The sequence below is a fragment of the Neolamprologus brichardi genome, chromosome 7 (genome assembly GCF_056152115.1).
Source record: "Neolamprologus brichardi isolate AB-2024 chromosome 7, ASM5615211v1, whole genome shotgun sequence".
Classification (NCBI taxonomy): domain Eukaryota; kingdom Metazoa; phylum Chordata; class Actinopteri; order Cichliformes; family Cichlidae; genus Neolamprologus; species Neolamprologus brichardi.
Window position 1 is genome coordinate 15,702,176 of NC_142110.1, and position 16,750 is coordinate 15,718,925.

Genomic DNA, 16,750 nt, shown 5'->3' on the forward strand with positions numbered 1-16,750 from the left:
TTGAAAGGCTGCTCCAACGGGACTTATTGTTTCAGAGGAAAACACGAACACGGTGTACAGTCGAGTCTTAATAGCTTACTTACAGCTGGGCTCGTCAGGCACTCTTTTTGGCTGCAGTGGTTATTATTATATTTACATGCTTCCAGCTCCCGTTTCTGCTCCGTGACAGCTCGGGTGTCCCTAAATTTAGCAAATATTAGCTTCAGGCTAGCTTACTACGACGAATAGGCTAATACCAGCATTTTACCACAGCTTCACCAGATGTAGCTAAAAAAACTAAACTAATGTCCAGTCCAGTGGGACAGCAAGGAAAGATGACAAAAAAACCCGATTACTTACTTGGCTTTGGAGGGTCCAGCTGAAATTGAAGCAGCCATTGAAAGACGGGAAGAGAGAAAGATGGCAGCTTGGTCAGCACTAGTGGCCTCTATAATGTATGCAAATACATGCGGGCCTTGGTAACAAGTTGTTTTTGTTTTGTTTTTTACTTACTGTTGCCTTCCTATTAGCTCAAAGCAGTTTGGTCATTCTCCTCTTGTATCAATAAAACATCCAGAGAACTGCTGATGGCTGGATATGTTCTTTTTCAGAACTTTCGCTGCAGGACCTAAAGACAGTTGTGATGGAAATTCCCAGTAGATCTGCAGTTTCTGAAATACTCAGACCAGCCTGTCTGATACCAACAACCACGCCACATTCAAAGACATTTAAATCATCTTTCTTCCCCATTCTGCTCAGTTTGAACTTCTTGATTGTATCAGCATGTTTAAGTGCATGTAGATGGGCACTGCTACCATATGACTGCTATCAATAGGTAGTGGAACATGTACACGTATAAAGTTGCATGATACTGGTGTGTGGAAACAGCTAAAAGTTCGTTTTTATCTGTAATCCCTGGAAAAAAGCGGCTAGTTTTGGACATGAATGGATGAATGGAGTGAGCCGGTGTAGACAAATAGACGAAAGCAAAAATCATTGTAAATTTGTAAGTCCTGCACGTGCTGATACACCTGAAAAAGGAAAAAACAAAACAAAACATTGTCTAAACATGGAGAACGTCTGCATTTAATATATTAATATATGTAAATAGATTCATGTTTATTCATTTTCACATATCTACCAAATAAATAAAGAGGAATCATAGATCAGCTGCTTGTTTGCTTGTAACGTTTAGCTTTCATAATAAATTAGCTTCCCAGTTTTCAGTTAAATAAGATTTATTAAAGGAAGATTTCAAGCAATATACACAAACACAATATAGAAACATTTATAATTATGCTCTGCAGATCTTAAGAACATAAACATTATATATAAACATTTTTTTTAAAAAGTAAAAAACACAAACTGACTGGTTTTAAAAAACCTAACCCCAGACTGAGAAGATGTGACCCAGTAAGGATCCAGTATTTGACTGAGTAGACTGAATATCTCTGATTCAGTGGACTCCTGTGTGCCAGTTACAGCCTATGACCAAAATAAATGTCCAATGTGTACTAGATTATACCGTAGCACAATTCTTTTCAAATGTGTGTCAAAGGTTGTTTGTTCTTCAGTCTGTGTGTATACTCAGATTTGTAAATGTGTAACAAATACCGTGCGTGTGTGCGCGCGATCTCTGGGTGCAGATTAACAAATGTGGATAAAAAAAAAACAACACATTTGCAGATCTACAAATGTTGAAATAAATTTTGCTGGAGTGCTAGAAATACAGAAAAGTTTTAAAGTTACAGCACAGACAGGCCTCTTGGGTGGCTCTCATATTTTGATGTGATTTTTGCTGTGGCAGATATTAAAACAGGTGTTGAGTTGTTTGCAACTCATGAATTTTGACTTGAGGGCCTAGAGTAACACATTTATTTGTACATATTACAATAGATACAGATATTTAAAGGGACATTTAAATAAGTCTCACTTACAAAAGGAGACTTGAAAATGTTTTAAACAGAAAAAAAAGGTCCATTGCTTCACTGGACTTTGCCATTTAAATCCTTATATGAGATGCAGCCTGCGTTTGTTTACACAATGCAATAATTCAATACTAAACATACATAGTCACTTTCTGCAGAGTTAATTATGAACCTCCTCCATACGTACTTTGTAAATATGAAACAGCAGGTTTCCTGCTGCAGTCAGCAGCAGGTTGCGAAATCCTTCTGTCTGATATATCTGAAGGTCTTCACCTGTCTGCTTTTCTGGTCCACAACTTGTCATTACTATTACTAATATTTCATCAAAAGATCACATGTTAATTGGTGAGTTTATACAGATGAGGATCAAGGCCAGATTGGAGAGGGTCATAAGTATTTTCCCCCCAGAATTTAAAAAAACAAGAAGAAAGAAACACACCCAAAAATAAAAATGTATGTATATATATATATATTTTTCCAATGGCTAATGCCAGATCCTCTTCTGTAAGCTTTAAACATGTGAGCACACCGATTTTGTTAAGACTTAGAGCCAAACTAACAGTTTAGTTAATTTTCAGATTTTTTGCTGAACTCAGATAACCTGCTGCTGCTGTAGCTTCATACTTAAGTACAATCATCAGCCTTCACATCTTCCTCACCAAGCAAAGAAAAAAAGCTGCCAACAGATCAAACTCTGCCTAACAAATAACTCAACAAACACAAAGTTCAAGCACCTTCAGGACAAAATTTTATATAATGTAAACACTTGACACTGTAAGGCACCATTTGATAAGCTAACTGAAACTTTACCTCATGTCTGCCCTTCGCTTGTTATTTCTGTTGGTAGAAGGGACTGTCAAAGCCGCTGTCCTGTTGGCGCTGCCTCAACTCAGAAAACGGAGGCCTTGACCAGCCTTCCTGCAGCTTCTCACATTCAGAGCCAGGTGTAGGCTCTCTGTGCACACTCCTCTTTGCATGCACAAATGTCTCTGTGTCAGGAGTCTTCTTAGAAATCTCATTATAAACAGTGAGGTCAGAAACATCAGGGCTGAGACTGCCGAATTCCCCTATGTTGCTGGCTGATGCAGCCGACACAGAAAAGGGTTTCACTGGTTCCACTTTCCTCCCTGAGTAGGACAGTCTGGGGACTTGGAAGTCTGTGTCAGAGTCACCACTAGTCATGCTCCAGTCGTTCTGTTTCTCATCCCTGACAGGAGCCTCCTGGATGAGGACAGGTTTTCTCTGACGCTGTGAATCCAAATGGTTTTCGGCTTTCCTCGAGTCACCTCCCTGCATGTACATCTCCCTGCTTTTACACCTCACAGACACATTGACCAAATTCATGTGGGATGGAGAAACCGTCTGATGAGAGGATTTGTACGACGGCTGGGTAGTATAAACATTTTGGGGCTTCATCCCTTCATCCACAGAGGTCTCCTCCCTCCTTGATGCAAGAATGTCCAGATGGCTCAAAAGTTTAGTTCTCACATCTGCGGTTGGCTTCTGTTCTGAATCAGCACAAGTCTTTTCCCTGTGGCATCTCTCCTCTGTCCTGAAGTCAGGAAGCTCAGTGAGGGCTGGCAGGTTCTTAGTGAAACCTGCCTTTCTACCTGGAGGGCAGCCAGTGGTGGATACAGCCATTGAACATCCTGTCAATGCAAAACACAGATGCAAACCACACTGGCATGGTGGGAAAAAAAAATCCCAGTAAAACAGTTTAGCACATTAGCACTCACTCTGTAAACTCTGGTTCTTTGCTGATTTACTTTTGATTGGAGTCTCCAGCACTTTGGCCATGGCAGCCAGCTTGCTTGCAGCATTCATTATTTTCTTTTCAGCACTGCAGAAGACAGGCAAATCGATACAATTAACAAGAGGGGCCATGATGAACCAAGCAAACAAGTTTAGGATAATTATGGCCTCTTGCCCTGCGGTCTTTCCTCCATCTTCCAATAACTCCTGCAGACAGGTCAGATAATACCGCCTCATCTTTCTAGCAGTGTCCTGCCTCTCCCTCTGCACTTCCCTGCGGATCATCTCGGCTGCACGCTCTCGACTTTCCTGGAGGTAACGCAGCATGTCTCCTGAAAGGAAAAAAACCCCCCAAAAACCACTGTTTTACTTAAAAACGCAATATCCAGATGAACAGAATCAACCTTTTAGGACACATGATTTAACATTAAAAAAAAAAAAAAACCCAACAAGATATGCATATTTAATCCCCCGGCACTAACGCCAACCTCTGATCTTTTCCACAGTCATCAGGTACTGCTGCTTCATCTCCTCCAGGCCTTGCTGAAGCTTTTGCTGCTGACCAGAACTTCTGCAAGCAAAACAGTCAACGATCCTGGTTAAATACATATTTTGTCTTTAATCTCTGTGTATTTTACTGTATACAGTAAACATTTTGACACAGTATATCATTTTGTATAGTATTTTAGCTTTTTAGTACAGTATTTTTCTTTTCAAAATATCTATCTAATTCACCTTTTCATCCTGTCCCCTGTGCTGCTGTAACAAGTGAATTTCCCCAGTGGGGGATTAATGAAGCCATGTCTAATTATGCAGTTCAGAAATTATCAGAGTGTTAACATACAGAAGAGTCCTTGTTTCTTTTGTTTTTTTAGTTTTCTTAATATAAATCAGGTAAAGCAGTCCCACAGTAAGAAGCCTTTAACAGTCCCATGAAGTAGCTTTGAAATCTCTTATTTTCTTTGTTTTTTTAAAATCTAAATTGTCTTGACAGATTATGATGCCAAGATAATTTAGATGCTCCAAGTTTAAAATAAATGTCCTGCTCAAGCGACTTGTCTCAAGAAATTAAACTTGTAAATTAAAAGATCAAACTGAAGAAACTTGTTGAGAGGTCTAATTGAATACATAGCTCTGAAATGCATTCGATTTATGAAACAACTTGTTTTTGACATAACTGAAGTGCAGCAAGGCAATAGCAATTTGCACTGTATCATTAAAGGCAAAAATAAAAAACACAAACCCTGATGATTCTGTTGCTCTCTTCACTTCCTCTAACTGTTGCAGATGTTCCTCCTTTGCCCTCTGTAAGACGCTTTCATGCTCATCTACAACAGATAGCACTTAACCCGTCAGCACACATGCAGTTCCAGCGCATAAAAAAAAATCTTATAAAAGAATCTTAATAAGGTCTTTTAAATGCACTACCTTTGAGATGCTGTATGGCAGTTTTGTGCTCTCTAACGCTGTGCTGGAGTTGCCGACAGGTTTTCTCTAAATGTCTCTGGAGCTCCTGATTCTTCTTCTGCAGCTTACTTACACTTTCACTGCACTCCTTCCTGCAATGACACTGCTCCCTCTGCTGGGATAAGACTGCTAAAAAAAACAGAAAAAAAACTAACCTTGCCATATAATATTGATAACAACCATTTCATGAAATGAACAGAGTATGTCATGTTGATATACAAGCAGAACATTTTCATGTCCTGCTAGAGAGGAGCTCATTACGTACTTTGCATTTTCTTTATTTCTCCTTCGTGCTGTTTTTGCGTTTCTTTCAAAGCACGGCTCAAATTCTCTTCACTCATCTGTGGGATCAAAAATGAAAGCTTCAGATGAAAAACTTTCTAAATAAAAGACAAATCTGTAAAAAAATAAACATAAAAAATATTACGTGCTGTACAAATCATTCATTGCCGTACTTGTAATAAAAATGATGACATTTCTTACTCATCTCTCTGGCTACTCTAATCTTTTCCTTTTGCACACCAGCTAAATTTATACATTTATCATTTATATATTCTTTAGAAATATAACAACTCACTGTTTTCCATTCCTTCTTAGCCTGGGCTACTGCTCTTTGGACTATGTCTCTGCATGAAGTTTGGATGATGTGTGTTATTGTAGCCTCTGATGTAGCCCTGCTGGTCCTCTGAGTGTCTTCAGTACCCTGATGATCCGTTTTGGTATTCCTGAGAAGTTGTGCCTGGACCTCTGCGAGTGCAGTCTGAAGCTCTGCTTGTAGTTCATCTCTTATCTGCTTTCCTTGGATCATTTCCTTTTCTGCATGCTGGCATCGCCACTCCTCCTCACGAGCACTCACAGTTTGCTGAAGCTTGGCCTCCATCTGTAGGAGCAGCTCATTCTTTTGGAGATCAGCATCTTCACTGGCTTGGAGTACAGCCTGCTCCAGCTTTTTGTACTGCTCTTGCAGCTTGGCTTGATATACCTGCTTGCTGCGGGCCTGGATGATGGCGATCTCCTGCTGTTTGTCTCTGTTCCAGGCTGCTCTCGCTCCAGCCAGCTCAGCTTTCAATAAGGCAGCTTGCTCTCTGGTCACTTGCTCCAGCTGGCTCTGGAGGGCTGCCAGTTCCTCTTGCTGCTCTTCCATCCTTTGTGGCCCAGAGCCGTTATCCTCCTGCTGGTTCTTGTGCTTCCTGCGCCACTGCTCTTCCGCCTCCTTCAGGGCTTGGGACACCTAAAACATTTAAATAAATATATAAACCCAGACAACAGCAGTGACACTTTCAAATAAAAGACAAAAACTCTCTCTTACCTTCTGTTGGGTGTGTTTTTCTTGCAGTTGTTCCCATTTCTCCTTCTCAGTTTGTAGAGCAGCTTGATATTCTGGCAGTGAAGTGAGATCCTCAATCCAGCGATTATAGGCTCTGGTTACTGCCCCTTCAACCTGAAACAAACACAAACGCATTTTTATGCCCATTAACTGAACCAAATAATCATGTCAAAGAGGAAAAGAAATATAATTATGATATAAACATTTTTACATAATGGTGGAAAATAACTTAACCAAGTCTTGTGAGTAATATACACTAACATTGATGGTTTAAATCTCTGTACCTAAAATAGATGAAGGTGACTTTAAGGGTCTGAAATGTCATATTCCGCACTCTGGTGATTTTTTATGCGTCGATATCTGGTGAAATGTTTAACTATTTACCCAAGTCTTGGTCTGTACGGGATGCTAGTCCAAATCAGTCTATCAGACTGTGATCATAGCACAAAAACAAAGCCAAAGATCTCAAACTGCGTTGCCGGTGGGTTTTTTTGTTTGGTTACAGCCCAATCACTTGACAGTCATCGAGCCTTTTCAAATTAAAGTAGGTCTACTTTAATAATTCAAAACACATGCACATGTATTTTGATGACCATTAAAATATGTTTAATATTTCTCTTGAAATACAATCATACAACAAAAATGCACTGACTTGTTTAGCCATGTCGTCCAGGTGTTTCTCCTGCAACTCTCTCTGGACTTGTTTCCTGGCTTCCTCCACAGCTTTCCTTCTGACATTTTCAGATTCCAGTTGCAGCTGCTGTCTCTGGGCACTGAGCCTGGAGTCCAACTCCTCAGCAGAAATTGTCCGACTGACCTCATTCTCATCCGTCTGACAGCTCGTCTCAGCAACCTCTTGATGTTCCTCTCTTGTAGCCTCCTCCAACCTCTGGGCCCAGGTCTTCTCCATCTGTATAAAAAGTAGAACAGAAGAAAATAAGTCTTGTATGAAACCAATATTAGTCAAATGAGGGAGATAGGAATACATTTTAATAGTCATACCTTTTGCAACTCATCCTTCCATGCAGCCTCAGCGGAAGCTAAATGAGAAGTCAGTGTTTGCTGGAACTCAGCCTCTTTCTCTTTGGACCAGACAGCTTTGAGCTCCATAACTGAGGCCTGATGCTGAGCCTCAAGCTCACTTCTCAGCTTCTGCATAGCTGTGCCACTCTCCTCTCTGATCAACTTCTCCTCCTTCTCTCTGCTGCGGATGCTTTCTTCAAGCAAGTCCTTCTCCTTGCAGACAGATATGTAACATTCTTGTACCGCCAGCATCTTATCATTAGCTTCAGAGAGCTGGCTTCTGTGGAAAAAATAAAAAAAATACCCACAAAAGTCTGAAAACAACTATATTTTTAGATATTTATATATATATTTATATTTTTAGAGGTGCAGGAGACTTACTGTAACTGCTGAAGCTGCTGCTGGTGCTGTGTCGTCAGCCGCTCTACCTGAGCATCGTGTTCCAGCATGAGTTCTGTTCTGATCCTGTTAACCACATCATTCCTGTACTGCTGATGAATCCGCTCAGATCTAAGCAAAAGAAGCACATATACTTATAAATACACATAACAGGAAAATACACGTGCCCCAAGAAAGAGGAGGAAGAGAAAGAGTCAATTTTACCTCTCAGCAGCTTCTTGCTTTTCTTGGTCGAGCTCCTGGATCATCTCCCTCATTTTGGTGCACAACTCAGAATTGGCAGACTTCAGTTTTTCCTCGTTTTCTTTCAGCTCCTGATTCTTCTTTTCTAGCAGCTGCAGTTTGGAGAAGACAACAGTCTTTTGTGACTTAGCCAAAAAACTAAGAACATGATTAGTCTGGCAACAAACATCAACCCACCTCCACTTGTTCCTGCAAGTGTGCTTTGTCCTCCTGTAACCTCATCAACTCTTTTTGAGAGTCTCCAGTCATGTCTTGATGTTTCTTCTGGCTGGTTTCTTTCATCTGGGTAAATCAAAAATGTCTGCATCAGTCACCTAATCCCACCAACTTTTAGTCCTTTTATAAAATTAACCAAAGCTTAGAAAAGTAACAATTTTCAAGAGTCAGCGCTCACCTCAGAGTTAAGTTTTGTTTCATCTAATTCAATCTGCATTTCATTCACTCGACGCTGACACTGCTGGAGCTCCTCCTGCAGCTGGTTGATCTTCTGCCGCTTCCCCTTTAAACTACCCAGGCAGCGCTGCATCTCTACTCGTAGCAACCTTAAAGCCTCATCCTTGGGCAGCTTGGAGTCTGACAGGTGAGCCAAAGCAGTACTGACAAAAGAACAGAAAATGTGTTTCCAAAGGTTACTCTGGAGAGTTCAGCCCAAGAGGAGAAGAGATACAGATCACAATGACTGGTCTGTGTTCACACTGTTACCTATTAAGTGTGCCATTTTTCCTGTTTGTTTTCTTCAACCCCAAATCCACACAGGATTCAGACAGCTGGTTCTCCCAGTTGCTGCTTAGGTCTATCGCAATGACACCGTGCTTCACTGCAGATTCATACAGAGCGATCTGCTCCTTCAGATCAGCCATATCCTCCTTTAGGGTGAAAATGGAAAAACACAAAACATTTGTGCAGCTTGTTCATCAGAAGTCACAGAAGTAGTTGTGCTTTAGAAAAATCTGAGGACAAACCTGTAAAACTTTGTTCATGTTCTCACTCAAGGCCTTGGCTGACAGTGCCTGCTGTAGTTTGATTTGCATTTGACTCATCTCTTGCACTGAATCTGAAAATAAAAAACAGATAATTAGATCAATTAAATGTGAGCAAGAATAAGGTAATGTGGGTGTCAGCTGCTCAGTAATGTTCATGTGGAGTTCACACACTTGTCTGCAGCAGCTTGGCACATTGTTGTTGACTCTCTTCCAGACGCTGAGTGAGTGCATTCACCACTCTGGCTCTCTCCAGCTGCTCTTCTTCTCTCTGGCGCTCCAACAGCTTCACATGCTCCCGTAACTTCTGACCAATATCAAGCTGGAAGCCACAAAACAAAAAACACTCTCTGACTTAACAATAATAATAATATAATCAAAATTTGTCTGATGACAAACAATGGACTTATGGTTAACTTGTTCCATTTTCTAATACTATGTCAATAAAACTCCAGACCTGTTCATTCAAAGCCTGAGAGGTAGAGTCCAGCTTCTGTTGCAGGGCTAACAGAGCAGCTTCATGCTGCTCCTTTATGACGGCAAGGTCTCTGTCATGCTGTTCCCGCGCTCTGGACAGCGTGTCAGAACGGCGAAGCTCCAACATCTGTTGCTTCATGCTGTCTACCGCAGCATCTGCCACCCTCTGTTTCTTTATGTTCTGCAAACAAAAGAAAACCTTTGCTGTATACACTAAAAAGAAGCATTCTCATACAAAGGTTTCAGTCATGCATCATGTTTCAGTAAGCAGAGCTGGTTTAGACACATTTGTATGCAAAATTTCATATTAAATTCTTAAATCTGTAAAGCTGACAAAGCTTTTGAATTTCCTAAGTGCATGTTTCTTTAATAGTTATACTTAAATATTATTACTGTCTTAAATTTAGCATTAAATAACAAAGAAAACAGAATGAAAACAGTGTTTGTCAGCACAGAACACACCTCGTGGTCTCTCTCAGTGAGGATCTGTACTTGCTGCTCCATTGCCTTCAGCTTGTTTTGCATTTGGACCTCTCTTTCCTTGGCTTCTTCAATCAATCGACTCGCTTCCTTTAAACTTACTGCTAGGCCGTCCTTTTCATCTATGGACAATATTTTTTAAACGGACCATCAGTACATCTAGCAAGAAGTGCTACATCACTAACAGCCACAAGGGGGCAGACGTTTTAACCAACTAAAGACAAACTTACATTTCCTTCTACTAATCTCAGTTATATAAACTGACAATCCCTCTCAAGTAAAAAAATAAAGTACCAACATTAAATGTTCTTCCTGAAAGTATTAAAGAAATCTCCAAAATCACATCACTGTTCAAGTACTGCAACAAAGTGAGATGTCTCTCATTTAAAGTTGAACATGCCTTTGACGATTACAAACTGATGCTCGAGGTATCTCATGTTACGCCGTGAATCCTCAAGTTTTCGCTCCAAGTCTTCAATTTGCCTCTGTTGAGCTTTGTTCAAAATCTGCACCTGGGCAAGCTGCTCCCGGTCAGCATTTTCTGAAACAAAGATCATTTAGTGTTTAATTTTAGTTATTTTTAATTGTGAAGACATTTTCAATTTAAGCAATGTCAGTTTTTGTTTGTTTTTTTTAAACCACTGGCGATACAAATTACACCTTTCTGCAGTACAGCTAGACTATGCATACAACTAGAAGAAAAAAAATGCCTTGTAACAGATTAAGCTACTTGACAATCTCCACCTGCAGTCCCGAAACAGGCACACATCTCATCAAATAGTTTATATTTACATGTCAGTGTACTCAGTTATATTATTTAGTCAATGAAAGTAAGACTTACGTTGTGTCGAGTCAAGGAAATCTCTCTGCAGATGGTCAAACTGACCTTGCGGAGCAGCCTGTGGCTTAAACATGTTTGGCTGATGGGCAGGATGATGAGGATTGTAGCTCACCTTGTACTGATTTGCACCTCTGTCACATACTTCAGACTTTAAACATAGAAACATAGTATGATAGTAGTGAAAATGTTGCTGTATTTAAAAAACACAAAATAAACAAACAAACAAAACATTCAAACATAAAAAAATAAAAATGCACAAACTACAAATTGCCAGATAACAAGATGTTAATTTAAAATGACATTTGAGGAAATTTCATACACACACGTAATGTATGATTCTTTTGGAATAAAATGCTGCTTTTTTAAAAACAATATTAGAAACCTTTTCATGTTACTATTTATTCAAATGATTTGGAGGCATTAAGACCTAAAACCTTAAAGGAAAGAACAGCACAATAACAGCTACGACCTTCTGGATGCTTTTGAAATTAAATGGTCCACTCACTTGAAATTGGTGGTTTTGCTTGTCTATGTATCCTCTTTCTCCATTATATTCCACGTGATTACTGGCACCCTGAGGGTATGGTTTAGACTCAAACTCAGTGGAAAAATCACTGGTCTCTGTCATTTTGTCTGTGCCCATGCTTGTGCATGTATAATCTGCTTGTGTGAACTGATGATCCTGGTTCCAGGTGTGAGGCAGTGGTTGACTTTGAGGGGGACTCCGATGTCCATTAATACGAGCAGCTCCGTCCTTATATGCATACTCATTGTTCAACCCTTCGTCATAGTGATCTTCATAGTTCTTTAGAGAGACAATAACAGAGAGTGATTCTTTCCCTTTTGAACTTTTTTTGTATGCACCATTTATGAGTTGTATTTTTTTAAATGGCAAAAATATTCAAGGCCCCTAAATCTACTACTGAACATAAACTAACACTCTACCTGTGTATGAGGGGCTGGCCTCGGATGATCAGACCATTGCCGAGTCCAGCTGGACTGTGGGCTAAGTAGAGAAAGCACAACAAATGATAACTAATGTTGCAGTGACAACAAATCTGCTTGTCTTTTTTTTTTTTTTTTTTTTTTTTTTGCCTGTCCCATTTGGTTCTTTAGCTCTCAGAATTGTTGTCTGAAGACCAACAAGGATACCCAATGGATTTATTTTGCCAAATGGATCATCATGGCATTGCTGTACTGGTCCATTTGATCAACCTTTGTTTTTATTATTTATTTTATTTTATTTTCAGTTGTTACAGACGGGACAGACATGAGTGAGGGATAGGAAAGGGAGAAAGAAAGAGGAAGGAAAAGAAAAACAGAAGGGGAGAGGGATAGTGAGAAAGGGGGGAAAAAATATCTCCTGGATCACCTGTTGAGAGAAAAAGAATAGAAAACAAGCAAAAAAAAAAAACAAAGCAACATACTAAACACAACACTATCGCATTAATCTAGCTAAGTGTAAACAGCAGTAAATACTAAATATTGAATGTTGTTGTGCAGCACGCAGGACAGACAGCGCACAATGTGCTTTGAAGTAGCAGCCAAGAAAGGTGTGATTTAAGTCTACGAACAGTGAACACCCGTGTGCACACCTGTGTGGATCGGCGCGCTTGTATTCAAATGGTTTCCCCATGTAATGGTCTGCAAGAGGATGTAGAGAGCCATAGCCCTGTCCCCCAGGGCATGAAGCAGGCATGGAGGAGATCCAGGCCCCAGACATCCAGAGGCCCCAGAGTGCAAGAGCCGGCGCCAGAGGTAGGTTTGAATACACAGACCGTCTACTGGACGCCGTTAACGTGCCCACCCTCAAGGCCATATATATATATATATATATGTGTGTGTGTGTGTGTGCGTTATGAGAGTGTAAGTAATGTGGATGTCTAAGTTGTGAGATAAAATTGAGGCACGGGTGGCCAGAAGAGAACAGAGGGGGTGGGAATGTCTCCTCTGCACCCTGGTGACACACCCGCACCCCAAGGCCCTGTGTGGGTGGGTGTGGTGGAGCGGGAAGAGGGGGTAGCCGGGGATGGGGAGGAAAAGAAGGGAGGGGAGGATGCCCCTCCCTAGGGCCAGCTCTCTCGCTGACCCCAGTAGGCACCCCCGTCCTCTGGTACCCACCAAGGCAAGGGAGCCCAGGCCCATCCAGACCGGGGCCTACGGCAGCAGCACCGCCAAGCCCCACAGGACCCGGGGCAGCCCACCCTACCCCACCGCAGAGGAAACTGTACCCACCCCAACATTCAATCATCTCCCAGACTACACAGGACAACAGACACCCAGATTAAGTTTATTCTCCACCTCTCCTATGTCTCTCCCCCACCAGCAGAGTGGACTCCTGCAAGGATGGAACAACCTCCCTGCCAGTTGAAGAGCCCCCCAGTTAGGCCGATGCACAAGAGGCCCCCTGCACCAGGGCTGAGCCCCCGTGCACCCACCCGCCCACAACCTCGGCGACACACCGACGAGGACCGAAGCCCCCAAGGCCCAGCCAGAGCCCCAGCACGGAGGCGAAGCACCCCCGAACCCCAAACCCCCACGCCTGCCCCGGATCCACTCAGGGGCAGCCAGGCCACCAGGCCGGTAACCTACGTCCGCCAGCACAGACCATCCTCCAGCCCCGCTGCACACAGCCACGAGGAGAACAACCTCTAAGAGCGACCAGAGCCACTAACCAGGTTATGAACACAACCCCCGGGTTAAGCCCTCAGGGAGAACGTCTCTAGGGGTCCTCCAGGTGCCCTAAGCCCGTCCCAACCTCCACATCAACCACAATAGCTAAGGCGGGACTAAACCACGACCCCCTACCCCCGCTAGGTGATGGAGCCGATCAAAGGAGCCCAGAGGGATTGATCTAATGTGGTGGCAGAGGCTATATCGAGACTAATGTGATCTATTAGATGGTTTCTATATTGGCTAGAATTAAGATTAAATCTGCTTGTCTTGAACCATACCCAGAGTTCTCGAAATGTGACATTACCAATAGTGTCATCAGCAGCAACATGTGTTACCTGTTGCCAGTGTTTTTATTACTGCAGGCAGTGTAATCCAGCTCTGGGGAGGAAGAGTCAATGCTGTCCTCAAGCATGTCATCAGGCAGGTCTGTGAGCAGCTTGTGCAGCTGCAAGAAAGGAAAAAAAAAAAGAAAGAGAGAAAATAGCACATGGAAATGAGTCACCATGGTTGCTTCGCAACTGAGTTATAAAGTAACAAAGATAGAGGAAAAAACACCAGAGCTAAGCAATCACTGACAGCTTAAAAGGCTGTAAAAGTCTTATGCAGTCTGTTTTTATTATTTAGCTGCAGTTTTGAGAAATACTTGTTATATTAAATATCATTACATTATGTTGTGCAGATTTACTAAATCAAAATGACTCAGGCTATACCTTAAAACACTTTCAGAAGCTTTTTGTGTTTGCATGTGAGATTTAAGGATAAACTTTGATTAAATGATTAATCATGGAAGTATTTGCACTCTCTGATTGTATTTTGCACAGCACTGCACAGTGTAGCCCAATCTTTATATGGCAAAAAACCTTCTACTATTTAAATATTTGCACATTGTGCTCATATGGCAGTATTTGTATTTTGTGACCTAAATGGGTGAATTTACTCCTATGTTAATCACTGGTTTAGAATCCATATGTGTAAATTTACTTTGAAATAAAACTGATTCTCATTAAGGCTTTTCAAATGTACCCTTGTTTAATATTTTGACACTTACAAATAAAATGACACAAAAAAACCCAAACTCTTCAGTAACAGACTAACCAAAGTTACATAACAAACAGCCATGTGTGTTGAAACAAGCAGAGCCAGCTGGACTTACTTCCCATAAGGACCGCTGAATACTCCTCAGATCCTCCACTGTGTCCACAACCGAAGGACCCATTTTATCCAACTTACACAGTCAACAAAATTTGAAAAGGCATTTCTACTTTAGCTGTGAAACCACGAGATAACCCCCAGCCTAATCTGCCTGTAGAGAAGGCCTTCTGTGTAAAACATCCAAAATGTGCCTGGCATGTTGTCGGCTCCCTGTGGTATTGTCTTGTTTGCCTCCCAAAGACCTCCATTGTTTAGACAAAACATATAGCAAAGTTAACTGGAGCAGAAACATTCCAGTTACTGCTGGCAGACATTATCCATAACAAGCTAGTGTATTATAAGTAGGTTATAGCCTAAAAAAAGAAAAAAAGAATAAATAAAAATAAATGAAATGAAAATCTATTTAATTAATACTATTTAAAGCCCATTATGCTGAGCTCTATAAGATCAGCAAATGCTTCTTCACTCTCTCTCCTGAAGCCAAGTAACCCAAATAGAAAGTGGGGAAGCCAAAGGGCTGAGCTGGTTTCAGTGTGACACACCTGGAAGGAGGCCTTTTCCTTGAGCCAATAATAGCTCAAGCTCACAGCACAACAGATTGTAGATGTGAGTAATAACAGTGAGTAACTGTGAAGCAGGCAGTGTTTGTGAAATTCAAACAATGCACTTGTCAATGATTCCCCAGACAGCACTACAAACTCACAAAGAGAAATGTAAGATTAACAGTAGTCCAATTTGGTAAACATACAATCACTGTACACAGTGATAGTAAATGTAAAGTAAGCTGAGATAAATAATGGCTTCTTATCATTTTGTAATTTTAGCATTACCTGGACATGTTGTTGTGTTCTTGCATGTTGAATAACATGCACATGCTTTCTACTGTGTTGACTGATATCAGCAACTATGATGGCTGTAGCCAATGCGCGATGAAACAAGCAGAGTCAGCTGGCTAAATATGTTTAAAGACAATTAGATGAAGAGCCGAAAGACAAATCGTGTTTTCACAATAGGTTTTCTCAGTTACCTAAGTGGGCACCAAATAACAAAGTAAATAAAAAATATCCATCAAATTGTTGTTGTAAATATCCTAAGAAATTCAGGGTGCATGCCGAATGTGAACTCAGTCCAACAACTGGATGCACAACTATCAGACAGATGTTATCTGAATAATTCTGAAAAGCTGTAGATCTGAGTGTTGCACCTCTTGCTCTCTGGCGTAGTCCTCTTGGTCGTATTCCTCTTCATCGTGTTGGGTTTGAAGAGCAGCACTGTCAAAATCAATAGACATCATGCACACCCTCCGGGTCGTTTAGGGGATCCTAGGAAAACAGGAACAACAAAACTTAATTTATCTTTGACAGCAGTTAAAAACTCAAGTTAACTAAAATTACGCATTGATATCAGCTAGAAATATATATCAAAGCTTACCCGTTAGTTAAAAGACGCCAGATGTCTCCTTTGCTGAACTGCGTATCCCTTTATTGAGTATTAGCTTTAACTGTTAGCCATGCTGCACTGTTTATTACAAAACAGTGAGGCTTTTTAGCCAGCGGTAAACCCGGACATGCCAAACAAACGATCCAGTCGAGCTCTGGAAACATGTGCCCAACACTTTTAACAAGACACGCAGGTTTAATGCCAAATTATAGGCCAGTTTACGAGCATTTAAGATGGAAGCTAACTTTGTAGCGAACAAAGCTAACTCTTGCTAGCCGTACCTTGTTAGACTCGCCCACTTTGAAAACTCGCGCGCGTTAGCAGCGCCAAACCACTGAGGCTCTTTGAGACAGAGCAGATTTAAGAATCTGATTGCACATAGACTTACTCATTATCACCACAACTGACGCTAATTCACCGACACAAAAATATTAATTTAAAAGCTTTTTGGCGTAACAAAACATACCAGGTGAAGCTATTTACAAGATTTATTTTCTTGCTGAGAACCCCGGAGCTAGTTAACCCCGTGTCCATGGTAACAAAGTCGTTAGAATTATGGGTAATGTAGTTATCGAGAATATTCGGA

General features: G+C 41.2%; 1 protein-coding gene across 4 annotated transcripts; it reads right to left on the reverse strand.

Annotated features, from left to right (window-relative positions):
* Positions 1-1,206: 1,206 nt before the first annotated feature.
* On the reverse strand, positions 1,207-16,691 carry cep152 (centrosomal protein 152). Of its 4 annotated transcripts, none has more exons than XM_087843204.1 (27): positions 16,156-16,691; positions 15,929-16,046; positions 13,908-14,017; positions 11,842-11,902; positions 11,402-11,701; positions 10,897-11,044; positions 10,456-10,596; positions 10,038-10,177; positions 9,556-9,756; positions 9,273-9,420; positions 9,081-9,172; positions 8,821-8,984; positions 8,513-8,714; positions 8,296-8,400; positions 8,080-8,210; positions 7,858-7,986; positions 7,456-7,756; positions 7,271-7,363; positions 6,436-6,567; positions 5,704-6,357; positions 5,392-5,467; positions 5,088-5,255; positions 4,903-4,987; positions 4,148-4,230; positions 3,835-3,991; positions 3,644-3,747; positions 1,207-3,556 (listed from the first exon to the last, which is right to left on the reverse strand). In XM_087843204.1, exons 2-27 carry the CDS (start codon positions 16,016-16,018, stop codon positions 2,739-2,741), a joined length of 4,833 nt encoding a protein of 1,610 aa, XP_087699330.1. In that variant the 5' UTR covers positions 16,019-16,046; positions 16,156-16,691; the 3' UTR covers positions 1,207-2,738. The 4 variants fall into 4 exon arrangements, with proteins under 4 accessions (XP_087699330.1, XP_087699329.1, XP_087699328.1 ...); XM_087843203.1 differs by having other exon boundaries at positions 5,088-5,252; positions 7,106-7,363; XM_087843202.1 differs by having other exon boundaries at positions 7,106-7,363.
* Positions 16,692-16,750: the final 59 nt, after the last annotated feature.